Here is a 27688-nt window from a genome sequence, read left to right as displayed (position 1 = left end):
AGGGCATGTAGCCTATAGACGACACGTCATCACACACATATATCACTTGGTTTACAAGGATATTTTGTTTTTTTATCTTGTTATGTAATCGTTTGTAATGGAGTCATTTTTTATGGATATTGATACATTGTGTATTTTACTTTATCGTGTTAATGTTGTATATTCTTATACTTTTGACCAATATTGTTAAATTGTATATTTTGGTACTTTTTATGGTTAATGATATAATTTATAATGGGGCCCTTTAATATTTATATTGTATATTCGACTTTGTCAAGGTGATGTTTGCTTATTGAAGATTGCTGTATCTTTATCTTGTTATTCTAATCTAATCAGTGCTTCTATATTTATATTGTTGTTATATTTTTAAGGTTGTATACATTTTCTTTTACAAAGAAACAATGAGAGATGCTCAGCTTCCCCATCATCAGATTCCCCAATGTTAGCATGGATAAACACATCATAATCATAATTTAAAGCAAATAAATAAAGAGATTAATTTAGAATAATCTCTCCACCACTGATCTCATATATGTTTACACAAACACTGCATGGCAGCTATAGTCAAAAGGCATTTCTTCTCAAAAGCACTACTTCAAAAAGTAGTGTTATCTGTTTGTAGTTTACTGTTTATATAGTTTGTTTCTTATAAATAGAAATACCTTTATATAGTGACATTGCTGACAATAATATTCAACGTAAATTATGAGTAACAACTTCTAATCCTGCTCTGAACCTTAATGGACTTTAATGCTATATTTAATTCTAAATATTTATTCATATATCTAATTATTTAGTCTTGAAAAAGAACACAGCTCTTTGTAATAAAATCTTCTGAAGACCACAGTAATTCCTTGACACTCTCGTAAAAGGTGGGTTGAACCAAGGGTCAGGTGGATGCCCCTCAATTTCACACCATTCCTTTCCCGTAAGCTTTAGCTAACATATTTCAATGAGGTACACATATGTTAATGTAGTTTATGATCAGAAATACTAGTTCTATCATTTTCGTTTCTATCAATATCTGCCCATTCAAATTGCCCGCCAGGACTTGAAGTCTACGTGACAGTGTTTCTTAACGTTCCTTCTACGCGACTGGCGTTTTCTACGGCTCTGCTTGTAACCGTGTCGACGTAATGACGTCATTGGGTGTGACGCAGATGTCAGTCGCTCTCTCGGGCATCGGATGAGACCGTTTGGCGAAGATGGCGGACTCGCTGTCGTCAGGTATAGGAGAGGAGCAGGAGAAGGAAAAGGAGGACAAGGAGAAGAGCGGGAAGGCTTCCAACACAGAAAAGAACGAGGAGAAGGACGGAGTCACGGAGACGTTGGGGTTTCACGATAAAAATGGCGGCAGTAAGAGCAAGAAACGCAACCTGTCAGGTGAGCGCTAGCGTCGTTGTTACAGACAACAGTTTGACAGCGCTAGCTTAGATAGCTGGTGATGGGTTTGTTTTGCTTTTATTCAACGTTACTGGCGAACCAGTGTTTGGTTTAATAGTATTACTACTCTGCTTGAGATCTGTTGCGTGAGTACGCAGTTACGATTGAAATCGGTTAACGTCAACAGTCACTGGCGTTTAGCCTCGGCAGGTTTTAGGGGGGATGTTCCGAGTTCATAATTCGAATGAAGAGGACGTTTAAGTGTCGTTGTGTGGCCAGATTTTTGCTTTGTGCATGCAAATTACTGCGCGAGACAGAACTGCTGCAAATAAACAAGCAGGAGACAAATGTGACTGTCAAAGTAAGACTGCTGCTGAGTTGTTTACGATAAATACGACAGCGGACGGCTGTTTGTTATGGTGGACCAAGCATCTAGGATCTAGCCAAAGCCCCTCGGTGATTTAGTCGTGCACTTCTTTGAAGTTTTAACGTAACTACTGATTTAAAGAGACCCGTTTTTTCATGAACAGCACAGGTGATACTAATCCCTCTTTTTAATGTTTACACCTTTGCTTTTCCTGTTTGCTTATTGATCCCTTAGGGGGGTGAATTGCCTTCACAGTGAAGGCTGTCACAGCTGCAGGTTTATGGTTTTTAATTGAGTTGTTCGCCAATGTCATTTGGTTGTGATGTTTGTCTTTCCACATGTGTTTGGTGATATAGCGACGCTATCTCTTATCTATGCAAATTTCCGTAGTGTTGTCGAAGGACTCTTATCTGTTCCCAGGGAAAAATACAGGCACATGCCGTTAACCTGTGAATGGATACATCCGCGGTTGTAACGTTTTTCTATCACTAAGTGTAAGAGATCTATGGCAGGTAAATTCCCCTGAGACGGTTACAAGGTTATGCGTGTGTTTTTAATACTTTTTTTCCAATTCTTCCTCTAGACTTGTCTCTGGTCAGATTCATAACCACTGAGCTGACTAGAGGATACTTCCTGGAACACAACGAGGCCAAATACACAGAGCGCAGAGAGCGGGTCTACACCTGCCTCCGCATCCCCAAGGAGCTGGAGAAGGTAACCACACAAACACAGGGATGTTTGCAGAATATTCTCCTTCTTTGGGTCTGACTCTCATTCTCTCTGTTTAGTTAATGACATTCGGCTTCTTCCTCTGTCTGGATGCCTTCCTCTATGTGTTCACCCTGCTGCCCCTCAGGGTCATTCTGGCCCTTTTACGGCTCATCACGTTGCCTTGCTGTGGCCTCAGGTAAAGTATAGATGTAATTATTGGGGATGCAAATGAAAATAGATTTGCTAAATTAACCATTGTCCATAGTTAACCTCTCACAGAGTATTTTACACCCGTAAATAGGTATTTTAACAACCTAACCTATTTTATAAATGGCATTAGAGCTCCTCTATCAATTTGTTTATTAGGATGTTAAACGAGTTATGCAAGTCAAAATGATGGTTTGATACATTTTTTGTTGCTAATCAATTGAGTTATGTCAATACTTTTCAAGTCATTTTTCAAGTTAAGTTAAGTTAAGAACTCAAAGTTTTCACTTTCTCAAAAAGGAGGAATTACTTCTTTTCCTGTTTTGATAAAACTGTAAATTAAATACCTTTTTATTTTGGACTTAATTTGATTGACCTGTGCAATATTGTTCTTAACCTCCTGAGGGCAGTAGAGCTCCATTTGTTATTGTTAAACGGATGTCAAATTGTTCTGTTTTTTTCTCTAAACTTCCTAAGTCTACCTTTTCTTCAATGTGTGATTTGTCTTTGTCTAAATATGTGTGCATTAGTGGCTCCCGCCTGCTGCAGCCAGCTCAGGTGTGTGATGTGCTGAAGGGCTTCATCATGGTGCTGTGTTACTCAATGATGAGCTACGTGGATTACTCCATGATGTACCACCTTATCAGGGGACAGTCTGTCATCAAACTGTACATCATATACAACATGTTAGAGGTGCACGCAGATGACTCACACGACAATAACGACGTCTATTCCTCTTGACTGTACTGCACAGTGAGCCACTAACTATTTGCACTCCTCACCTGTTGTGTTGTCAGGTGGCGGACCGGCTGTTCTCATCATTTGGTCAGGACATCCTGGACGCTCTGTACTGGACAGCCACCGAACCCAAGGAGAAGAAGAGAGCGCACATAGGCGTGATCCCTCACTTCCTCATGGCTGTGCTCTACGTCTGTATCCTCACAGAGAGACGCGTCTACACGTGCATTTGTTCACATGCATGCATGTTATTTTCTCAGTGTATTCAACAGTAAGCTGGTAGTTGATCATCTTAGTTTATATGAAAAAATATGGGTTTATAGGGTTTATTTTTTATGAGCAAAATTAGAATTGTATTTGTTCTTCTGTGATAGTAAATTACATTTCTTTAGGTTTCAGACTGTTGGTCAGACAACAGATGCAACTTACAAATGAATCTTCTGAATACAATTAGAACGTGTATTTCATCATCAACGCAGCAAGATTTTCTCTACTTTAGCCTCTAGTGTATTTATTTTTTCCCTCAGCACGTTTGTGTCTAGTTCTCCATGCCATCCTCATCATGGTTCAGGCCACCACTCTAAACGTAGCCTTCAACTCCCACAACAAGTCCCTGCTTACCATTATGATGTCAAACAACGTGAGTATTGTGCAACATTTAACTAACAATAGACATGCTGCATGAGCGAAGATGGGATTTTTTTTTTTTCTGTTGCAGTTTGTGGAGATCAAAGGAAGCGTGTTCAAGAAGTTTGAAAAGAACAACCTTTTCCAGATGTCCAACAGCGGTAAGTGTTGAATGATACCTAAAAAAAAGAAGAATGCTTGCCGCAAAATCAGCAGGCTGTGGATATTTTGGTATTTTCTCAGCCTTTGAACTTGGTTATTTGGTACAAGGTAAATTTATGGAATCGTGCTCAGCCGCAGTGAGTTCAAAGTAGGTTAATCCAGGATTGTCTCCACCCTCCCTCCCTCCCCACAGACATAAAAGAGAGGTTCACCAACTACATCCTTCTGCTCATCGTCTGTCTGAGAAACATGGAGCAGTTCTCATGGAACCCTGGTAACTAACGCAGCGCAGATGTAATGTAACATTACTGAAATCGCCACAGCTGTTTCGTGACAAAAGTTACATCACGCGTCTTAGTGCGGCTCAGCATAGAACTGCCACTGTCAGTTAAAGCTAATGTTATATTGACTCTAATCACTTTTTATGGTTGTTTTTAGACCACTTGTGGGTGCTGTTTCCTGATGTAATCATGGTGATAGCCTCAGAGGTTGCAGTGGACGTTGTGAAGCATGCCTTCATCACCAAATTCAATGACATCAGTGCTGATGTGAGTCCCTTTTTACATACATACTTTAACAGTTCATTCTTTGGGTTGTAGTTACATGTAAGTGTGTTTTTAAAAGACATGATATCCCAGACAACTCATTAACCTCACCAAAGGTGCTGTGGAGGACGTTTGCTCAGTTAATCGACTTATTTTTCCATTTTTTCAGTCAGAGACTTTTAGCCTAGTCACTACAACTGTTAGCCTGGCATGCTATTTATTGTAACAGTACCATGTCAGAACAGTACATTCAAAGTAACCCAAAAAAGCTTGTGCAAAGTGGCCCCTTCTAGGGTATGCAGGCAGTGGGTGAGGGGCAGACTGACTTCTTCGTCATGACGTCTTCTTCCCACCTCCTCCCCTTTTTGTGTTCTCTTGTTGTAGAGAGTTGTAACGAAATACATCCACAGAAAGGGACGAACCCCTTTACTTCTAAAGTGTTGAACTCAAACTCTGTAGATGATGCTGATTAACTGGTTTTGTCATTTTCCAGGTGTACGGAGAATACAGGGCCAGCCTTGCCTTTGACCTGGTCAGCAGTCGACAGAAAAATGTGAGTAAAATGAGTTAAAATATCAAATATGTCTCCAAACTAGAATCAGTTTCTCATGCTTGGGGTAAGGATACAATTTTGGGGTTGCCTGGTAATACTCCTACACTACTGCACTTTGTTAAAAATAGTTTTTTTACAGTATGTTTAAACATTGTATTGCTTTTTATACTATATATCGTCATTCTTGTATAATCCCACTCGGCTGCATTCTCCTGAAAGCGAATGTGAAAGGACAAAATATGTCAAATTTTAATTAATTAAAATTTGATAATCTGCACTTTCTCTAATTGCACCGATCAAATTAAGTCACAGATCCTAAAAGCTTTTTAAATTCTTGACTTTGCTTGAGCATTATGGATAAAACATTTGATCACTGTTTATTTCGTGGTATCAGTGCTTATTTTGACTTTTTCTTCTTTTGGACAGTCAATTGTAAATTGTTTTATATGTGTCTCCAGGCTTACACGGACTACAGTGACTCGGTATCCAGAAGAATGGGCTTCATCCCCCTTCCTCTAGCTCTGCTGGTCAGTCACTGCTTATGAAAATATCCATTGACATTGATGTGTGTGTGCGTGTGTGTGTGTGTTGTAGCGTTTATTGTGGCTATACACCGATCACTAATCTGATCATTTGTTTGTGTTTTTTTTCCAGTTGATCAGAGTAGTAACCAGCTCAGTGAAGATCCAGGGTTCTCTCTCCTTTATGTGTGTGCTGCTGTTTTACTTGGGGTAAATGTCAAGTGTTCTTTCCATTTTGAACACAATTTTTGTTTATGTCATTTTTTTTTCTTCTCACGTGTACATGTTTTGTGTGTTTGTGAGCAGGATGATCACTCTGAAGGTGCTCAACAGCATCGTTTTGCTCGGGACATCGTGCGTGTTTGTCAAAGCGGCCAACATGGAGGAGAAGCTCTTTGACCCCCCCCCCTCCGTTGTCTCCAGCCGTGCAAACTCCAGAGCTCACCGCACCAAGCACGACTCCGCTGCACCGCAGCAAGGTGGCTAAACTGATGAATACACCCTTTAGTCAAAAGGGTCTGTTTTTGAATGCTACGTGTGCAGTGTACCACAATGACAGGACATTCAGTCAGAATTCGTAATAATTCTCATAATGTATTCTTGATTGCAGACTGAAGTAAACAAAAGCAGACTTTACATATCCTGTCGGCAGCCGTCTATTTGCTGAAGGATTCTATTGGTGATGGTTGTTTAGCTAATTTAGCTAACTTTAGCTTCATGAGTTGGTTGAGACGCTTGTTTGTTTTTTTGGGAACCAGTAACCCCATTAACTAGTTTGGTTGGTTAATGATGTGGCTCAGTTACTATGATTAAGAGGCTTAGTATCACTCATTGTAAACCGCTTCATTGTGCAGAGAAAATCAAAGCTTATTAGACCGGCTGTGCTTAGTTAGAGTTAGTAAGCTGTCGTATGGCTGTACCGTGGTTATAGTACCGGTGGGTGTTCCCCTGCTTCTTGTAATAATATACAACACTTTCTCTTTATTAGAACCGTCAGCTGACAAAAGCAAGATGTCGCCGGCAGCAGACGGTCCTCCGCCTGCCAACATGGCGGAGAGCTGCGCCCCAACACTCCCCATGAGCGACTCGGACACATTCCTGACCACGCCAGACGAGGGGGACGAGGACAAAATCATCAACGCCAGCAGCGGACTGGAAGGGGACCGACTCGAGCACAGAACGCCCAAGAAAGATTTGCTGGAAATAGACCGGTTCACCATCTGTGGCAACCGAATAGACTGAAGGACACGCGAAGCGACCATTCGACCGCGTCCTGGCTCAGCAGCCAGGTTCAGGGATCGGACACGGGTTGCGCAGCGTGCTGGGAGTTGAATCGTATTGTGCACCCGACCCTCCTCCCCCCCCCCGGAGTATTTATTTATTTATTACTGACAAAACCAGCCAAGGCGTAACGCTGTTACCACAAACGTCAGAGGTCCCCTCGGATGTTTCCATCTGGTACCGTCGGTACCGCGGGGAACCAGGCGAGTCTCGGTTGTCGTGGCAACCACGACGACGCGCTCGCTTGTTGCGAGGATTGTGAGATAAACCGGCGTGCGGATCTGGGGCAGAAAACTGCACATGTGAAATAGTAGGAAATTGGGTGGCTGTGTGAACGGCAGCTGGACTGTGCGAATACGTGTTCGTAAGGCAAGCTTATGTATGGGCATTGTTGTTTTTAAAAAGAACAAAACTTGTCGAATTTCTTTTTTTTACATTTTTGTTATTTTACTTCAAAAGCCTAAAATGTTCAGGTATTTAAAATGAAGTTTTTTTTAATGAAGAATCTTTTTGCTGAAATCGACCTGCAGACATTCTTGGAGCGCGGACGAGGCTCATCTCTATTTTTACACGACTGTCCCTTTTTTAACACAGCTAAAAATACTACTTGAAACCCCCAAAAATGTACATTTCTTTTTAGAAATCCTCTCAGTGGCTATTTTTAGATTTCACATTATAAATAAATTGATTAAATCAATCCAGGCAATGCATTTAGGACCTGTTAATGCAGCGCACATGCTTCCAAACCCTGAATAATCAACTGCATTATCTAGTTAACAAAACTGCAAGTGCAGACAGTGCAGCTCCCCCCCCCCCACCTGCGCGTCCGCGCTCCATTTGGCTGAACAAGAAGACGGTGCCTGTTTGTAAAGATGATTTATTTTGAAGTGGACTCCCAAGACAGAAAAGTTTGAATGTGGTTTATTTTTTTAATATAAAATTAATTTTATTTTTCTTTATTTTAATGCTTCATCTGTACACTCACTGCTACAGAAAACCATGTCTCAGTGTAACACCAGCGGGTTCAATTCTTTACTACTGTCTTGTAGTGAAGTGCGAAATAAGTCTGATTTGATGAAGAAATGTTAAAGGATACAGTGATACGGGTGAAAGGCCTTTAAATAACATGCAGCATAATGGAGGGTTATTCAGCACTGGGTGAACCCATTGGTTGTTGTTTTTTTCCCCAGCAAAAGAAAGTTTGGCTTGAACTCTAAAATTTGCTGGCTTTGTTCATTGAGGCGCACTCCAAATCCTCGTGTACCCAACAGTTCTCTGATGCTGCAGCTGGAGGCACTGTTTGACTAAGCTGTCAGGCCGGAGAGGAGGGAGTCACATGACCTTGGATAAAAGCCCAACTGATCCAAGTCCAACCTGCTCCCAAGTGCTCTGGCCATTCCGTCTGAAATTGAGTCACAGTGCTCACAAAAATATTCTATTTCGTGAAAACGAAATAGCCTGCACTCTTAAAAAAAATACCCGGAAGCATTTTTTTAATAACTTCTGCTCTGAATATAAGGAATGGCAACTTTGGCAATGGATTAAATAGGCATTTAAAAAAATTACGTGTGTGTGTGTGTGTTTGAGAGAGAAAATTTGCAGTGTATGAATGGATCTCACTACCTGAAGACACATTATATGTATCAATGGGATATTTCATTGTTTCATGTACATCCCATTTATGTAACATATTTCCTACATGATAGACGGAGAATAAACAAAAACAACATTTTTTAACTCTGTGATGTGACTGCGTGTTTGTGTGTGTCACAGGAACAGTGGCGTGTGTGTCACTGCCGGCTCTGTTCACGGGGAAATACACTGCAGTCCACTGTCCCCCCCTCCATTCAGGGGGGAGGGGGGAGGGGGGGTCTCTGTCATCACAGTCATTCACACTAGGGGACTTTTTTCTCTCTTTTTTTCTTCAGGGTCCAAGGCTGTTGAATAATCTACCTCTGGATTACGTCAACACACGAGTTTACATTAAACTGGTATCGCGTTAAGCGACTGTGAGCATACGAGGAGGTGAGCGGATAGAAGAGAGTGCTGATACATCAAAGGCTCACACCAGGCTATAATGTTGCATTTTAGTTGAACTTTGGGGTTTTCCCCTTTTTGAACTGAGCCGTGTGTGCTTGCCAAAATCTCACTGGCCTTGACTCTCTGTGTGATGAACCTCAAAGCTGAAGGTCAGCGGCAGAGTGTAGAGTCAATGACCTGCCATCCTGACGGACACCATCTGAGAACATGATGTTGGATTCGCTCCTACAATTACGCCTAAATACTATCTGACCTCTAGTGCTCACAAGAGTTTGATTTTCAAAAAGAATATTCAATCATCGTTTGAGTCGATGGTTGTTGCAGAATAGTGTCGCTATAAAAACAGAAAATGTGTGATCAACAATATGTAGAAATCATATTTGATGCAAATGGTCAGTTGAGAATCCACATTTATCTGGAAATATAAAATGACAATAATAATAAAGCTCACTGTTGTCAAATGTTATATATACACCCCAAACCCTACTTTGGTATACTTTAGTCTGTTATTTATATTATCACTGCTACAGCTGACCTGCGGCGGTGTCTCGCGCCTCGGAAGCGCACCGCGAGCTTTCAGCGGGCACGTGCGTGCTAGGGTTTTTACGTGCACGCGCGTCAGGATTAGGCTCCCCACAGCCGGTGAGCGCGAGGAGGACAGGACACCGGGATAACGACTGCGAGGGGGGGGGAAAATAATAGAAAATGTCCAGCGTCGAGCCCGTACCGAGAAACCGGGAGATGACGGCTGCTCGGACCTCAACCGCTGAATGTTGAGTTTGAAAGGTTTTTTTTGGATGGTTTTGTCGGTGAGCTCCGAGGAGAAACCCAGCGCGAGGGACAGGTGAGGGACAGGTGTTCCGGGACCGCAGCGCAACCGGGGTGCTAGGGGTGTTTTCTTTTTCTTTTCTTCTTTTTTTTAAAAACTTTTTAAAAAGAATTCCTTGCACGGGGGCCGGACTTTGGTGAGCCATGTTGTGCACGCGGTGGCTCGTGCTGCTGCTCTGCTGGGGGTCCGCGAGCGGCGAGCAGCAGCTGCTGCAGCACGCGGAGGAGAAGAGGGACGGGACGGCGGCGGAGGCCCGCGTGGACCCCCGCAGGCAGCGGTCCCCTCCGCCGGTGGAGCCGCTGGATTTTGGGTTCGTCCCGGCCGCGGTTTATGATACCCACGCTTACTACGAGCCAGGGGCCGTGGGCATCCTCTTCCACATGGTCCACGCGTACCTCTACGTCATTCAACCGAACTCCTTCCCCAAAGGTGAGATCGTGCTCCACGCGGCGTGGCCTTCTTCCTTCAACCTTCTCACCATCTCCTCTCCCGTTAGGGCTTAAACCTTTTAGTTTTGTCAAAACGACTCACTCACATTAAATGACATCAAATCAAATGACATGATGTAAATGAAGAGTTACTGTGACAGATACAGGTGATACTGTTAGTGGAGTGACACCTCCCCAAGTATTGAGACAGAACTGTTCATAAGTCATAAGCTACAGTCCCCACATTCAGGGTGAGACCCACCCAAGGGGTCTTGAGGGAAAACTGGACGTTGTGTGGTAGTTCAATTGATAAGAAAGACAAAACTGAATATTACTGTAACAGGTAACAAGAGGCCCCCCTTTTTCACATCAGCCTCCTGGATGTATCGAACCACTCGGCTATCTATGCAGCATCATGGACCTCCTGACCGTCCTTTTGTTTTTACGTCATACGCTAAAGTCCAAAAAAACACTGAAAACCTCAAACAGACGACTGTTGCAGGGCTGTTGGTACCCTGCTGTTAATATCAGCCCATGACACCTCACTAGCTGACACCTCCGATCGCACTGAATTAAAAGGAATGGTGCATGATGAAATGTGCTGGTTGGGAGCTAATGAATCAGCAGATTAATTGGGATCAATAGCTGTCATAGCTTATGAATGATCCTCTTTAGGACACGAGCTTCGTTGCTATTGAGGTGATTAAAAAGGTGATATCATGTGTCACTTGATCAATACGTTGCATAATGTTTTAACTCCCTTTAGCTGCCTGGTGTAGTAGACTGTATGGAGCCATAAGCAACTTGTTTGTGTTGTCACGTTGGAGGATGACATAGTGCAATAGGATTGAAGGTTTTAAGTTGTGTCCAGGGTTAGTGCTGCTGGCTGGGTAATCAATTAGCAGATCAGCGATTAGAGGAGGATTTCTCAGTCACCTGCATCACTGCGTAATACCTTAATCCACTGGACCATATGCTGTAACCGGTAGGGACTTTCCTCTGTGAATTACTGTCACACACAAACACAGGTAGAGACCACCTGGACATCATGTCACACACACTCCCCACATGTGTCATATTCACGCAGAGTCTTGCGATGTTGGTCACACACACCTCACAATGTTGGTCACACACACACACGTCACACAAACCTCGAGGTTCGTTGTCAGAGCGACATCAGAGCGAAGCGAAGCCATCGGTTTAGTTTGAGAAACAAATTCATTGGGAAAAAAAAAACATTTGTTTGTGAATCCAAAAAAACCTGCCTGAACATGTTCGCTAAAACGGATAAATCCTTTTCAAACAAAGCTTGATTCAGTACGTCTTAAAATATAATTTATTGCTATCCAATTGAATTGACAGATTACAAATGACCAATTTGCATTTACTTGTGTGTTATACTAAGTTTTCTAATGAATTAGAACTGGTTCTAGTTATTTAGGATGTATATTAGTCTAATTAGGATCTGTTAACATATACATGTACATGTAATATATGGTCTGTAGTACTGATTTTTACTGACAAGGGTTGCTTCCCCACATATTTTATTATTCACTGAACTGACAATACATCAGATCTAAAAAATAAAAAAAGGTTGCCAGCAAATACAAGCTTTTGTGCTATAAATTCCAGAATAGGAATTTACCTTTAAGAAAATGCTGCGACATTACATTGAGTTGTGTCCGTGATTACTGTGAGGGCCTGAGAGTTTAACGTTAGCAGAGCTGGCGGTTTGGGTCGGGCCTGAGGCCGACTTGATGTGACAATCGATTGTCATTTGGTCTCTGCATCGTTGAGCAATCTCACAATGACTCTGTGGCAAAATCTCTCCACAAATCCCAATATCATTAATGTAATTGACGTTTCGGGGTTTCCAGTAGAGCTGCTCGTGTCTCACTTTGTGACACTGCTGAAGGGTTCATTGTTGGTTCTTGACCGACCCCCCCCCCCCCCCCCCCCCCCCCCCCCCCCCCACCTCGCTCATCCCTCTTCATACGTCTCTGCCACGGTTGGTTGTTGTTGTTGTTGTTGTTTTTTTATGATGAAGAAGCATTTTGGACTGTGTGAGGAGGCCGTGTCTTATCCCTCTGATACACACAGGGTAGATTAGAGGATTAGCATCCGCAGGGCTAATGCTAACACTGCAGCGCCAACGCTGCCACAGATGGCATTGTCGCACACACAGGCCCGCATGCACACACACACAATTGGGCAAGACAGTATGGGCATGCGCTAAATACTGAAAGTGGGTCATAGTCATGGTATTTGTCTGTTTTTGCCTTAATTATTTGTGGTGATCAGGAATTAAATGTCACAAATCAGATCACAAAACTAAATTAGTCTTCTGATAAGAATATGTGAAAGAAAGAAAGGAAGGAATTAAAGCTTCAGAGTCAAGTCTATCATGTATTTTTGCTTTTGATCTGCATGTTACATTTCAGCTACATTTCATCTCTTTCATGCCCTTTATGTGCACGATAGCTTTAAAAATGATTTCCCCGCGGGAAGACCCGAATGAAGTGTGGAGCGCAAACAGAGAAAAAGATCACATAATCCTCTTAGATGTTTTTCTCCAGCTCACAGCAGGCTGCATTACTTTCTATAGCCCCCGATGCCCCAAACATACATGGTGGACTTACAGCCTTGTGTAATACAGTTAGCGGTATTTAGGGTAACTAACAGCACTGGCACACCCGACTTGACCTACAACATCACACCTCTTGAGGTGTGTGTGTGTGTGTGTGTGTGTGTAATGTTTGCAATGTTTGCTTCACCTTGTAAAATCCCTATCAATTTCATTCAGAACACAAAAGCCCAAAAAGAAACTTCTTTAAAAAAATATCTAAAATTACAACAACAAAGGTATTTTTTTTTTTAAGTTTTTAAGCTTCCCAACGGAATCAGCCGTGACTGCTGCTGCAGACTCCATGGTGGGATGTGGCGAGTTAATTCTTTCAGGTCCCACTCCGGCGGGTGGTTTATCTCCCCTCTTCCTTTCGCTTGCAGCAGCGACATTTTATATTGGGTCACCGAACTAAGCTGCACAAGCTTAACTGCGCCCGGTGGCTAATGCTAACTAAGTACCCGATCCACAACAGGTGGCATCGCCGTGACTCAGATGCGCTCCTATGCTCCATCTGCAGAGTGGGGAGAGGGGGGGAAACACCTTCCCCGGTCCGAGACTTCCAGGTGAACCAGCGTTTTGGGGTTAAGGAGAGGAGCAACACAACCGGCCCCCCGCCCGAAGGGGGGAGGGGGGGGAAAAGAGAGAGAAGATGGTGTTGAGAGGATTATCCATATGGTCACAAAGGATATCTCAAATCTCAGCTGCTTCTTGTCACCAGAAAGGCTTATTCAGAACGAATTTTCACTTTTAAAAAGCAAGGGCTTAAAATCTTACACGATTTAGAAGCAGACTGTGAAATTATGATGGAAATGTTCCTTCACAATTGCATATTTGCTTAAATTTTAATGACAACAGATCTCAAATCAATTGGCAGATTACTCCGTGACGAAAATAAAAAAATAAAATTGTAACCATGTGAACTGTGTGGAGAGCTAGAGGATGACTTGAGTGAGAGGATAAGGGAGCACTTTAATTCCTCTAATGTAATGGAACATTATAAAAGAGAGCAAACAAATCTAGTCACGTGTGCTTCCTCACCTCACCTGAGGGTCAGCAGGTGAGCAAGCAGAAAGCGCGCGCGCGTGTGTGTGTGTGTGTGTGTGTGTGTGTGTGTGTGTCAGCATATAAATGCTAAACTGGTCTCTATCTGCTTACAGCTATACAACAACAGTAATGTACTTTTAAAGGAAAAAGTAGTGCAGGACTTTTGTTTTTCCACCTCTGGTGGATGTTCGCATTTGATCACAATAATGTTCAAATAGTAAGTCAGTGTGGGGGGGGGGGGGGGGGGGGGGCTTTATTTATGAGCCCAAACACTGACGGGAAGAAGCTGTTTCTTTGACAGGAGGTCCTCTGGTTGGTGTGTTTGTGTGTGTGTGTGTGTCCATCCAGGTAGGCTTAGTGTCTCCTGACCCGTATATAAGTACTCAGACAGCTGGAGTCCCCGTTGGAAAACACAAAAGTTCAAACCGCTTCCGCCAAAACACACAGCTGTTGGATACGTGAGGAAATACATTTGTCATATTTTCCTCTGAAATTAAAATATGAATTGTCACAATCTCCTGTTGTCTGCTCACGAACAGATAAATGGATTTTTCACTCAAGTGAAGCTTCTCAAATGTTGTGCAGGAAGTATATTTGATTGTGTGGGATATTTGCAGATGAGTCGTGTCCTTCCCGTAAAGTGATTATGATTCCATTCCTGCAGATTGAAAGACTTCAATGTCCACCTCCGTTTTATCTGTTTTTCAGATTTGATTGTCAAAGTCATTCAACAAAACATGGGAGGAATAAAACTAGAAGAATGGAGAAAGGTACGTTTGATTTAAGGGATAGTTGAGATGAACCTAATGACAATAAGTTCAAGTGTTTGGATATTTGATAAATTGTTGATTTAATACTTGTTGACAATTTTGCGCATTTTAAATAGAATCCCACCATGTGTTGTTAAAACTTTTAATTAACATTTGTAAATTGAAATGATTCCATTGTAAATTACTGTTACCAAGCCTTTTGGGATTCCCCTTGTTAGATACAAGTCACTTTTTTTTCATCTTTCTGTTCAACCTCAACATGTGATGTTGCCTTCAATTCCCTCTTTGAAAATTGGAATTTTTCTGCGTCTTAAACTCTTGGCTGTCACACTGACCTGGTTTTGTTTGTCGTTCTTTTCCCTCTCGCTACGGCTTTGTGTGGGAATCTGTGTGTGTGTCTGTGCGTGTGTATGTGTGTGTGTCTGGTCACAGCCGGAAAATGTGGTCCTGTTGCTACAGGTAAACTCCTCAGGACATTGCTTTCCAATAATACCTCTACACTGTCACAGAAACACGTGAGTGAGCTGTAACGGTGGATTGTAAAACTCTTCTGCTGCAGTGGATCCACTACGAAGCCGGATTCCTCATATGCGCCACCATCGGGGTCACCTTCTTGATCCTCACCCCCATCGTGGGCTTTTGTTTCTGTGTGTGTCGATGCTGCGAGAACTGCGGCGGCGAGATGCACCAGAGACAGCGGAAGAACGTGGACTGCCAGAGAGGTTTCTACACCGCCTCGCTCATCGCCACCTCCATCTTCATCGTGTGAGTCGCTCCTTTTCGGGCCTTTGGCCTGTTATTTGGTTCTCTTTTTCTTTTCATCTGTACTTTTAGATGGAGATTAGTTGTTGGAGAGTGACGAGCGAAGATATACTGAGCTCGGTTCTAGTAAAAGTATGTGAACAAACACTTCAACAAAAATCAACATCTCTTGCTAAAAAGTACTCCATAATGATGGAAACACTTGAGGGGTCCACACAGCTTTTGGTTGCACGGTTTTTATCTTCGAAATCTTATCTTTTTGAGAAGAGATGACAAGCGGGTTAACGAACCCTGACCCAAGTGACGTCACTTGAGGCAGTTGATCAGATTTACTCCAGCTTTACGCAAACGTTTTACTCGCGTACGTTTCAGCACTCAATGATGCCCGAAAGCAGAACTTTGAAGCGTAAAATCTGTGAAGCTTTCCTTCAACAAAACTGCTGACGCTCAGACTGGGATCCGCCTGCCTTCACCTGTAGAGCAGGAGACGGGTGCACGGCCCCGAGAAATCCAATCCACACCGAGCGGGACAGTCAGCCGTCACTGATATCCCTGGAGCTCAGTGCGAGAGGCCCCTCTGTCTGAATGAGTGCTTTCACATCACGAAACGTGCATGCTCATGCACAGACAAACGCACAACAATGCACGTATGAGTACATGAAGCAGTTTGTGGCCATTTTGGAAATCTGATCAGGTTTTGTTATTATCTTGTCTTTTTCTCCTTCTGTCGACATTCACTCAACAAACTTGTTTTCTGAAGGAAAAAAGGAAAGTGATAGTTTTCCACCTCCTGGAATAACGCTCAACGCTCATGCCCCACAAAAGTATTTTAAGCTTTGAGGAAAGTGAATATGTAAACCCTGAAAATATTTTCCTAAATACTAGAAAGGATACTAATATCTACCAATATGTTATCTCTGATCCAACAACATTTTTCAACTCTCTGCAAACCATGTCCAGGGTACAACATCTCCATGACTTGTAGACCTTAATGTGGCCACGCTGCCCTCTGCTGGTCAATGCTTCACTTACCGTCTTTCCTCCTGCACGTGCTTCAGTCTGGGAGTACTCATCGCCTACGCTGCGAACCACAACGTCAGCACGCAGATAAAGAGCACTCGGCGGCTCATCAACACCAACATCAGAGACCTGAAGACGTTCGCTAACAACACGCCCGCGGTATGCACAAACACACACGCATTTTAAAGGCGCACACACAGACGCGATAACCCACGTTTGAATGTTTGATGTGCGTGTCTTCTGTTGCAGCAAATTGACTACCTGACGGCCCAGTACACCACAGCGAAGAACAAAGTCCTATCGGACCTCGACAGTAGGTCGAATTCAGAGCCGTTTGTTTAAAGTCTGTCACGTTGTTCTTGTGCGTCTTCCCCCCGTGTTTGACCCACAGGAGCAACACGCGACCGCAGTGTTGTCATTGAACCGTGTTTCCTACAGACATTGGACCTTTGCTGGGAGGGAGGATCAATAGTCAGCTGGAGAAAGAGGTGGTTCCTTCACTGGACAGTGCGCTGCGCATGGCCGGAGGTAACAAACACAAACACACACACACACACACACACTCAACAAATAGCTATGTATGGATAGACCGTCTTTGTGAATTTTCACCACACTGATGCTACGTGACTCGTTTTTGTGTGACCACCTCTCATGTAGCTGTATGGCTAAAGGTAAATCCTCACCATGTTTTACTTTTCCCTTTTTTTCTTTTTGATTTCCTCGCATTTCCTTTTAATCTAAAGCAAAAGTTGAGAATGCCATCAAAGGTAATCACGGCTGATCTGCGGATCCCGACCACTGTTTGTCACCTGTAAAACGTCCCCTTTTGTGGTTTTCGTGGTACTTTGCTCGTCGTTGTGATTCACGTAGCTCTGTGGTTGTTTTGCGCCCTGTGAACGTTTATCAAAATAAATCCCACGAGGCCCCGACTTGTGACCCAGTCGCTCCTCCGTCCTGCAGCCATGCGGGAGACCAAAGAGGCCCTGGAGAACGTGGGCTCCTCGTTGGAGGTTCTCCAGGAGGGGACGGAGAAACTTCAGGCCAGCCTGTCGGGGGAGCGCTCCTCTCTCTCCAACACCTTATCGGACCCCGCCTGCACCAACGGAGCCGTGTCTCACACCTGCAACGCCATCCGCTCCACGCTGTCGCAGCTGGGAATCAGCGCCGACTTCTCCACGGTACCGAGCTACGGAAAACCAGCCGTCACGTGAGATTTAGAAGTAATCGTTGCCGTGTTTGCTTACCTTCATTCTTTCTTTCTTTTCTTCCTCTTTGTGTTCCGTCAGCTGCCAGATGTCGCTCGTGCCTTGGAAAATATCAACACCGTCCTGAAGACGGACCTCAGCAACATTGTACAAAAGGTTTCGCCTCAGTCTCCTGCTTATCATCATCATCCCGTTCACTTTATTTCTCACCTATTCTTATGAAACGGCTCCCTGGGCATGGATGTGCGCTCCTTAAATGATCCGTTCTCTCCTCCGTTCCACCTGCAGGGTTACTCCTCCTTTAACGATACACCAAATATGGTAAAAGAACAGACTAAAAACATTGTCTCAGGTACGTGTGTACATATCTATGTTTATTTAGTTAACCAAACAAATAGGGTTTTCCCGTCTTTTCAAATGATATTAAGTCTGATTGGAGTATTTTTTTCATATTTCATATTTTTTTCACTTGCAAACTTGTGAATGATGAAACCACAGCTCTACCTCGTAAGTCCTTTTCTGCGAGAGCCCCTTTCTCAATGTCGAAAGGCCTTCTAATTGATATTCTCTAATTGATATTCTTTGTCACCCTGTGTGTGAAGGAGTAAAAGGTATGCTCGATAAGATTGGCATAGAGATCACCGGCTTCTCAAAGATGTTCCCGGTGGAATCTTCTCTGGTCAATTTCACCATTTTCCTCAGCGATGGACAGAAAAACATTGAGTCCTATTACCCGCAGGTCGACCAGATGGATTTCTACAGGTTTGTGCATGTGTGTGTGTGTACATCATGATCAATAAGGTTTAGAGCAGTGGTTTTCAACTGGTCTGGCTCCGGGACCCACCATCACCCCTTAATGACAAGCCGCGACCCAAATCGAGGAATATTCTCAACATCTAAAATTTATACAAAATCAAGTTCATAAGCTGAATTTTATATTTTATGTAGAGGATGTTTAATTATCCTAAAAACCCAATGTCTCCCCCATATCAGAATGGTTTGACCCAACCTGGCACACGCTGCCGGCAAAAAAGACTGACACTCCGCTGCATTCAAAAAGTCCCTTCAAAATAAAATCACACGAGGAATTTTTTTGTGATTTTTTTTATTTTTTTTATTCAAATTTTTATTTTCCCATGCAGAGGCCCGCGACCCATTAAAAACCCACTAGTGGGTCGCGACCCACCAGTTGAGAATCACTGGTTTAGAGAACAGAAACCACATTATCACATTATGGGGACAAAACTTTCCATCTGGGAAAGAATTTAGCCTCCTTCAATGTGTGTATTTTTTGGTAATCAGCCTTTGTATTAATCGAGGCAGTGTCCCCCCCCCCAAAGGACAGCACTAAGTGTGTGTGTGTGTGTGTGTGTGTGTGTGTCCGTGCCGCAGGTGGATCGGCTGTGTGGCCGTGCTGTGCATGGTCGTCTTGGTCCTGGCCTTCAACTTCCTGGGGCTGCTGTGCGGCACATGTGGCTACGACAAGCAAGCCACGCCGACAACCCGAGGATGCCTCTCCAACACCGGCGGCAACCTGCTCATGGCGTACGCTACTGTTACCTTGTGTCATTATCAATTATTACTTGAATGCGCGGATGATTTGAAGTGGAAAAAAAAGTAGATGTTTGCTCAATTTATCTCACAATTTTTAAACCTTTGCCCTGAATGAAAGCTGCATTCTGCCAATCATTGATTGTGACTGTTTCGCATGCTTTGTCTCCGGCTCTTTCAGTGGGGTGGGCTTCTCTTTCATCTTCGTCTGGGTGCTGATGGGCATCGTGACCGCCTTGTTTGTTGTTGGAGGCAACGTGGAGAAGATGATGTGCGAACCGCTCGCTAACCGACAGCTCTTCAAGGTGTTAAAAACAATCTTCTTTCCTGAATTTTTTATTTTTATTTTTTACTCTGGGCGCATTCTCTCAAAGCGGGATTGTGTTTGATAGCTAACTTAAATACACACGTCTTTGTTTTCAGATCATAGACACACCATTCCTGGTTCATCCTGCCAAGAAGAACTTCCTCCCAGGGATGCTGTTCCAGAATCCAAACATTGACTTGACTTTGGGAAGCATGTACAGGTAACATGCCTGCAACAGCTGATACTGTACAAAGTGAATAAATCTGTTTACTGCAGTTTGTTGTGACTGAAATTGATCATGTTCATTAGCTGCATATTATGCCTCAAAGTAAAAGAAAGAGATAAACAATGATTGTCCCGCTAATCACATTGTTCAATGTTTTCCAATTGTCAAGTGAGGTTCCAGTGTGTGACCATTCTGTCTTTGTGTTTTTGAAGGGACTGCTATGAGAACAACGGGCTGTACCATTCTCTGCAACTGGAGACGATGTTCAACATCAACTCCTTCCTCAACAGAACTGTGGTAGGTGTCAGTTGACTGTGCAGGAAACGCTGATGAACGTCTGCGTGAATAGTTACTCGTGAGCGTATATGTGTTTGGTTCAAACAGTACAACAGGGATCTGGCCAAAGTGTTTGAGAGTGTTCAAGTCGACCTGCAGGACATCACGCTGCTCGATCAGGCCGGCAGAGACAGCCTCATCAACTTCGCCAACTCAGGAGTTGGACATATTGACTATGAGGCCTACCTGGCTGAGGTACTGTGTGTGTGTGTGTGTGTGTCTGCTATACCGATTCTACCATGTGGGGACAACAAACGGTTCCCCACAGTTTGAAGCATTTATTTATCAGGGTAAACCTCCAAGACCAAGTCCCTGTTGTTCACCTTTTAATGCTTTTTTGGGACGTGGTTGTTATTTAATGAACTAAATCACAGATAAGTCCTATTCCGACTGCAGGGGGGCATTTACATGGTCCTTTGTTGTTGCTTTTAGGTCAATAAGGGGGTCACTTTCGTGGATCTCCTCTCCTTCTCAAGCGACCTGGAGGCTCAGGCCGACCAAATGGTGAGTGTAACCATTATCTTACGGAACTAGCATTATAGACGCCGCGATGTAAGTGTAAGGCTTTGGATTACTATTCGACCAACAAACCCAAATTTAGTGTTGGACAGCTTCTCTGGAAACTAATTCTGCTTCATGCTCGTAACGGTCTGAACAAGCTGCCCATTCACCCCGAACACACACATTGAGGCACATGCATCGTACATAGTACAAGAACTGTGCCAAAGACTTTCCACAGAAGGATTAGCGTTTGTATTTCTACAGAATGAAGGAATAATAAACCGCTCCATTGGTAGTCACCACCTGGTTGATTTACCTGCAACCAATCGCTTCATCCTCTGCGGTGTGTGTGTGTTTTTGTTTGTTTGTTTGTTTACAGCCTCGTGGTGCTCTGGAGAATGCACTGAAGGGGCACGCCAGCAGCATCCGACAGATTCACAGAGAACAGGTGGTTCCCATGGAGCAAGCCATGGTAATCACCTCTGATCGCTTCTTTTTATTCCATCCATGCTTGTGCATATACAAGCAAATACACACAGATTTGCTGCTATGTCCAAAAAAAACAACCAAAGTAAATGAACATACAGTATAGCGCTTTAAGAGACTTCCAACAGGTATAGTCTTGTGCTCCATCTCTGCACAAAGAACATTTGTGTCTTTTCAGGTGTATTTTAACCTTATTGTAACAGTGGAAAACGACATGCCTATTTCTCATTCCTTGCAAACCATACTACATTTAAAGAGTATATTACACGATTAGGAAGAAACAAAATGTATATATTTTTTTCCCCTCTTTACTTATTCTCTCTCTTCTTCCTCTCGTTTGATGAATGGTGACAGAAATATGTCAAAGCGCGGGTAAGCCACTGTTTCGTCCTCTGAGTGTCGTTGATGTTGTGGCGGCGGTGTCGTGGCGTGATGGCGTTTTTTTTGTTGACGGGTCACTTAGAGACGCTGTTAAGGGTTTGTTCGATAACACTTTTTTTTTTTTTCGTCTCTGCAAACAGAGCACATTGAGCCAGAGTATCAAGCAGCTGCAGAAGATGTCCAGCGACCTGCCGGTGAGGAAGCAAACACCAGCTTTTGGTTCCCTCGACGCCTACATTTAGGGATTAAGTCAAAAGCTGTACTACTGACTTACCACATGTGCACCGAACAACTTAACGGAAGCATCGCACGCTTTAAATAACATCAATAGTAATTTGCTGCATTGCTGTTGTGTGTTAGCACACAGCCAACGACATCTTCTTATCAAACCATGCAGGCAACGGCCCATTAGCTTCTGCATCGTCAACTCAACACAAACAAACTATTTCCACTCACTTACTTAATTGTCTCAATAATGAAGACTCATTTCTTTCCTTGTCTCTTTTTTAGGTCAAGGTCACAAATATCCTGAGTGCCATCGATGCAGCAGAGTACCTCATCACTCACAACGCCTCCTATGTGGTGAAAGAGGTATCAAAAAGATAAATACTGTGTTATATGAGTCATATGGAACAATGCACACATGGATACATCTGCATTTAATTTCTCGCAACATTTGTCGCATCAGATTAAACATGTTATTAATCTAAAAACTTTAGTTTTTAGCAACCAGATACTTTTCACAACCACACAGCAGCAACACAACAAACTCTTGTATTACAAATCCAGTTGTGATTGATTGATAGCCCTCCACAGACTGCAGTCTCACGTTTGCTGACTCTCTTTCCTCTCTGTTGGCGTCTAGGAAACAAAAGGCTACACACAGAGCCTGGTGGGATACTTCACACAGTATACGGAATGGGTAAAGAACTCGGTGAGTAAACCACCAGTTTTCCGTGTGGTGGTGACGTCTGCGTTTAAAGTTTGAAGTGGTGAAAATGAGAGGACAACGACTGCAGACACTTTGTCAGCAGAAAGGAAGAGTTTGATTGAACGGAGCAAATTGAAACCCGAAGTGAAAGTGATCCTTTAGTGTTGGAGTTGTACTTTTTTTCTCATTATATTGAGTGAACAGTAAGAGGTGACCGGCACACAAAAGGGACCCCGTTAACACCTGGTTTAAAGTTTGCATTCCCATAGTTTCTTAATGTCTTAACAGTCATAAGTGGTGTACAAAGGTTTTAAATGTGTTCAAAAGTCTTAAAAACGGCAATATACGGGAGGTACGATTTAATTCATTGTTTATTTTTACATTGTGGTCCAAACCCATTGGACTAGATCTCTTGAATGCCTTTTACTAAGTACGTACTGCTGCTGCAGTGACAAAGGAGGCTCTGTTGCATGCAGTATGCATTCAATTTGGGAAACACTACCTCCACATAACATGGCACCTTGAACTTTGGCCCCCTGGCTCCTGTATCTGCTGCACAGAGAAGGATTGTGGGTCAGAATACCCAGAAAAGCATGATGGCGTGTGTGCTGCAATATAGGCCAACTGATCATCCTGATATTTTTCATATAGTCTGTTTGACATTCCATGTGTTTGGATACACAACATATTTCCAGGCAAAGTCTAAAGAGACATGATAAGAATGATAAGTGTCGACGGGGCTAGGATTTTTAATTTCTCTGACTTTAACCAGATTATCTAAACAATGTTTTCCCTCCTACAGCTGACTTCAGAGGTGGCCCAGTGTAAACCCATCAGTAACATCGTGGACAGCATGGAGATAGTAGGGTGCAGCTTCATAGTCGATTCAGTGGTAAGACCTCGTGACACTGGGTGTGTGTGTGTGTGTGTGTTTGGTTGTGTTTGTGAAAAATGACCGGTCAACGCGTTTTTCAGAACACGTTCTGGTTTGGACTGGGAGGCTGCTGCATCCTTCTGATTCCCAGCATAATCTTCTCCGTCAAACTGGCCAAGTACTACAGAAGGATGGACACGGAGGACGTCTTTGAGGAGTGAGTCCAAACACACGGCTACAGACTCACGTGATGTTACTGGTCGTTTTTTCTCAATCTTCTGTTGATTGAAACTAAATTAATGAAAGCTTCTCCTTCCTTTTCTCTGTCATATTCCTTTCCATTCTCCTCATATTTTCTCCTCGTGGTTATTTCCGCGCTTTCTCTCCAGCACCTCTTACCCGTGGCTCGTTGCACTTTGATGTTTGTCTGCCATTCACGCGTCTTTTCGCCCCCCCCCCCCGCCCCCGCGGCCCGTTTGGGGGTTTTGTATCACTTCACTTCTTTCGTGCGTCCGTTTCCATCTCAAACATGGACTGACGTGGCCTTCCTCCTCTCCTTGCACGGATCTCCATCTCATCATCTCGTCCTGCGTCCTCCTCCTCTCTTTCTACTTTGACGCAGAGGATCACGTGCCTCACCCGCCGACCCCTCGCTCTTGTGTTGCAGCGTGGGTAATACAGGTAACCGCTGGGAGACGAGTGACGTCGCCGTGGTCAGGTGGTCGAGCGGTGTCTGTGCTTTCCTGCATGCAGCGCTGGTCTTTGGTGGAGGGATGTTTTGAAGAGTCTGCAGACATTTGCTACATTTCCCAAACAGATTTTTGACTTTTTTTTTAAGAACTCCCCGTGTGTGTGTGTGTGTGTGTGTGTGTGTGTGCGTAGCTCTCCCTATTGTGACACTCTGACCCGGTTCCCCCGGGCCTCTGCTCCACCGAGCTGCTCCGACTGGTGGCCCGAAGGAACTCGTCGATGAGGTACTGACGGACCGTCGGGCATAACTTTTCACTAACCCTCATCTAACGACGTCATCGAAGAAATAAAACCGCCCTGAGAATCGCCGGGTCATTTCGACAACATCTGTTCCGAATTCACCCGGGAGATTGTCGTCTTCTTCTTGCTCGCTTCCCGGTTTTCTTCATCCTTCATCAATCATCGTCGTCTCTTTTAAGAGGCGAGGTTCATTCAAACAGCGGGACTCGAGTTACCCACCATAGAGCTAAGGAGGAAAGACGCCCTTTTTACACCGAACGCTGTCTCTGAATTGTGTGTAGTTAATCCTCCATGGTGTATTATCAATTAACCAAATGTTTTTTCGGCAGGATTTTGAGTAGAAAACAATTGAATAAATGGCAGCATCTTCATTCTTTTGTTGTAGAAAATTGACCTGAGCCTAAAATGAATAATTTTCTCTATTGAAACCGTAGATCCAAAGTCAATTTCTGCTCGTATAGTTTATATTTGCAAAACAATTTAAACGCTATGAGAACTTCAACGATATGCTGTGGAGGGGTTACGACAAGATATTTAAGTTCTTGTATATTTATTTAACTCTTCTGAAAGTCGATGTTTATTTTTCCACAGTGGACAAGAGACCTGGAACTGATACTTCCCCTCGTGGTACGTGCCACTCCTCGCCTCAGCAATAATATAGAATATAAAACACACTGTTTGACGACAAACATGGCCTCTCTCTCTCTTTTTTTCTAGGGTCACTGAACTTCACAGCTTTCCCATTCAGATCTTGTAACTCGTTGAAGGGCCGAAGGGGGAAGAACGACAACAATCGGGGACTGTGTGGTGAGGGAGTCCCGCTCCCCACTGCCCCTCCGAGCCATTTGGCGAGGACCTTAAATGCCAGCCAGCTATAATACAAAGAATTTACTCACACGCGTCAGAACGCGCACCAGCAGTCCTCCTGGTGTGTGTGATGCTGTGCTCCAGCCACTATCAGAGCAATTTTCCCTGAATAGCTTTTACCTGTAGAGAATACATTTGTTTGTACTTAAGTTATCAGTTTCTAACATGGTGACACAAGTGTACATTTTTTTTTTTACGCTTTCAACCTTTTTGAAAGTTTTATATATTTTTGTTAATGTTTGTTTTATAACACATGAGTAGGTTTTTGTCGAAGTAGTTTCTTTCTTTTCTTTGTCAAAATTTGTAATGTAGCTCACATCATTTTGGCTCCACAAGTTTGATAGACAAGGAAATAAGGGAATGGTGCGACATTTTGGGAAAAGCACTTATTTGCTGATAACATAGCTCTATTGTATTTTTGTTGAATTCCAAACGGTTTGCTATGTTTATTATGAAGAAGAAAAAAATGTAGCAAATCTAATGCAATGCAGCAGTTGTCCTTGGTCCAAAATGCTAAGGACAACATTATCTAATTTATTCCCAAGACATCTTTTTTTGGGGGGGTTTCCCTACCATAGTTATGAATAAATTACAATTTTCATGCGATAACGTCACATGACAAAGTCAGGTGATCACCAAAGTCGATACACTTCAACCCGAGGCCACCGTAAATCTGCAGTACATCTGTCCAATAGTAGTTTGGACATCGACAAAACCTCAAGGAATCCCCCAAAATCCTTTCCTCCCAGAACGTCATAGAAATGAACATTGCCATCCATACCTTCGAGCCACTGGCAGGGCTGAAAACAACAATTTACAAGGTTGTTATACACTCGTTTTTTTTAATCTGGATTTCTTAGAATTGTTTTTAACAGTCGTCTTGTTTTTTTTCTAACAAATAAGTAAACAAGATAAACGTTTGCTGGTGGTTTGTGTTTTTCTGGTTCACTTTGACCAGGAACAGGCCAACTCTTTTCCTGTTTGCGGGCTTTGTGCTAAGCTAATTGTTAGCATACAGACGGAGTCTTTTTAGCAAACTTTCATCAAGAAATTCAACATTTCCCAGAATGTCAAATTTTTCCCTTTAAACCACGAAGGATGATGACGATCTAGTCAAAACACACGCTACATGGCCATACAAATATCCAAACCATATATTGGGTCTTGGGCATTTCTCAGACCAGACCATTAGTGACCACTAGTTTTTTGAGTTGTCAGGTTTTTTTTTTTTTTTCTCCACCATCCTTGGATCTGAAAGATAAAAACTTCCAGAGGCCTCTGTGGTGGGAGACGAATGTACCCGCATACATAAATGATAATACACTACTGAAGGCTGTGGTGAGGATGCAAATCTGTGAATAAAAACTTAAGTCTGATAAGTCTCTGCTGTGTATTTCTTGGTGATGGATGAAGCACTCACCTGAGGAAACTACGTGTGTGTGTGTGTGTGTGTGCTTTGTGTCATAAATCTTTTAATGCTGTAAATAAACCCAAAGCCACACTGCTAGGAATGAAAAAGAACACCTGAAGATATTACTGAATGTACAGAAGGGTTAGACGTCCACACCCTAAACCCCCCCCCCCTCCTCAAATCAGCCTGTTTACCAAAACAGAGAGGAGGGAGGGGGGGGCTGAGATGGCGTGACCTTACTGCATCCTATCAGAGGACGACTACACTAGTTTTATTCAGGGACCCGTCTGGTTCAGACCACATAAACACATACGCTTCACATGTTTAGTTTGTCTCCCAAAGGGGAACTTTTTCCTCCCCCCCCACCAGATTGATGACTACGAAAAAACAAAACTCCCTGAATGTACCGAGGTATATTTTCTACACGCGTGTGACTGTGCAGCAGCAGGCTGCACTGGATTTTCTCCTCAAAGGGAAGTGTTGTGTCTCTTACCCACCATCGCCCACAGGGATCACAGTTTTTTTCTTTAAGTTTGCTTTTTGGGAAACCGGCAACTTAATTTGGATTTATGACCAAGGTAGCAACATCTATGGTTAATAATAAATAATATTGACCCTTGGCTTTGAAAGTCCCCCCTTTCAATACTTGTCTGCCATCAGATCGCTTTGCAGCTAAGCGCCACAGACTATTTCGATTTTTTTCTTGCTTCTTTCCGCCCTTTGCAAATAACTCCGTGCGGCACTTTTTACGGGACATCCTCGGTCCTCCCCTCCCCCTCTCCCCCTCTCCCCATCATCAATGGTCAAAGGACCTCCTGTGCGAAATGATGTAATGACTCACAACTGTGTTTCACAGTACTTGGCTTCATGTGTGTCCCTCCCTCCCCCCACTCCACAGCTCCCACAAACCTGTTGACCGCCTCCCCCTCCTCCTCCTCCTCCTCCTCCCTTAGTTCATGCTCGCCCCTTCCTTCCCTCCATCTCATCCATCACTTTTTTGGTTTTGGG

The 27688-nt window shown here is 43.4% G+C and overlaps 2 protein-coding genes across 6 annotated transcripts; both read left to right on the top strand.

Annotated features, from left to right (window-relative positions):
- The first annotated feature begins 1139 nt into the window (after positions 1–1139).
- On the top strand, positions 1140–8837 carry tapt1b (transmembrane anterior posterior transformation 1b). Its single transcript, XM_037472828.2, has 14 exons — positions 1140–1383; positions 2334–2464; positions 2539–2657; positions 3199–3361; positions 3466–3601; positions 3949–4046; positions 4125–4194; positions 4389–4469; positions 4634–4743; positions 5234–5293; positions 5752–5820; positions 5948–6024; positions 6121–6293; positions 6803–8837. Exons 1-14 carry the CDS (start codon positions 1206–1208, stop codon positions 7054–7056), a joined length of 1719 nt encoding a protein of 572 aa, XP_037328725.1. The 5' UTR covers positions 1140–1205; the 3' UTR covers positions 7057–8837.
- Positions 8838–9737: 900 nt separating this feature from the next.
- Positions 9738–26503, top strand: prom1b (prominin 1 b). 5 transcript variants are annotated; one of them, XM_037472596.2, is made up of 27 exons: positions 9739–10393; positions 14771–14832; positions 15265–15291; positions 15392–15597; positions 16653–16773; positions 16864–16927; positions 17053–17142; positions 17575–17792; positions 17901–17975; positions 18108–18171; positions 18318–18326; positions 18422–18581; positions 19212–19364; positions 19552–19675; positions 19794–19897; positions 20116–20200; positions 20288–20434; positions 20672–20743; positions 21120–21212; positions 21581–21598; positions 21748–21801; positions 22118–22198; positions 22473–22541; positions 23341–23430; positions 23514–23629; positions 24994–25029; positions 25120–26503. In XM_037472596.2, exons 1-26 carry the CDS (start codon positions 10108–10110, stop codon positions 25013–25015), a joined length of 2610 nt encoding a protein of 869 aa, XP_037328493.2. In that variant the 5' UTR covers positions 9739–10107; the 3' UTR covers positions 25016–25029; positions 25120–26503. The 5 variants fall into 5 exon arrangements, with proteins under 5 accessions (XP_037328492.2, XP_037328493.2, XP_062420467.1 ...); XM_062564483.1 differs by lacking the exon at positions 21581–21598 and adding an exon at positions 24295–24386 and having other exon boundaries at positions 9740–10393; XM_037472595.2 differs by lacking the exons at positions 24994–25029; positions 25120–26503 and adding an exon at positions 23802–24108 and having other exon boundaries at positions 9738–10393.
- The last annotated feature ends 1185 nt before the right edge of the window (positions 26504–27688 follow it).

This window comes from Pungitius pungitius, chromosome 9, assembly GCF_949316345.1.
Source record: "Pungitius pungitius chromosome 9, fPunPun2.1, whole genome shotgun sequence".
Taxonomy (NCBI): Eukaryota; Metazoa; Chordata; class Actinopteri; order Perciformes; family Gasterosteidae; genus Pungitius; species Pungitius pungitius.
The sequence above is the reverse complement of the archived record's forward strand: the minus strand, read 5'-3'. Positions and strand labels throughout refer to the sequence as shown.

What these genes read in the sequence shown, in the direction of transcription:
- tapt1b (XM_037472828.2), top strand. Translation starts at nt 1,206, where the DNA reads ATGGCGGACTCGCTGTCGTCAGGTATAGGAGAGGAGCAGGAGAAGGAA. An exon ending in CCCTTCCTCTAGCTCTGCTG is followed by an intron (nt 5,821 to 5,947) that starts GTCAGTCACTGC and finishes TTTTTTTTCCAG; the next exon opens with TTGATCAGAGTAGTAACCAG. An exon ending in GTGCTGCTGTTTTACTTGGG is followed by an intron (nt 6,025 to 6,120) that starts GTAAATGTCAAG and finishes GTTTGTGAGCAG; the next exon opens with GATGATCACTCTGAAGGTGC.
- prom1b (XM_062564483.1), top strand. Translation starts at nt 10,108, where the DNA reads ATGTTGTGCACGCGGTGGCTCGTGCTGCTGCTCTGCTGGGGGTCCGCG. An exon ending in CTAACCGACAGCTCTTCAAG is followed by an intron (nt 19,676 to 19,793) that starts GTGTTAAAAACA and finishes CTTTGTTTTCAG; the next exon opens with ATCATAGACACACCATTCCT. An exon ending in ATGAGGCCTACCTGGCTGAG is followed by an intron (nt 20,435 to 20,671) that starts GTACTGTGTGTG and finishes TGTTGCTTTTAG; the next exon opens with GTCAATAAGGGGGTCACTTT.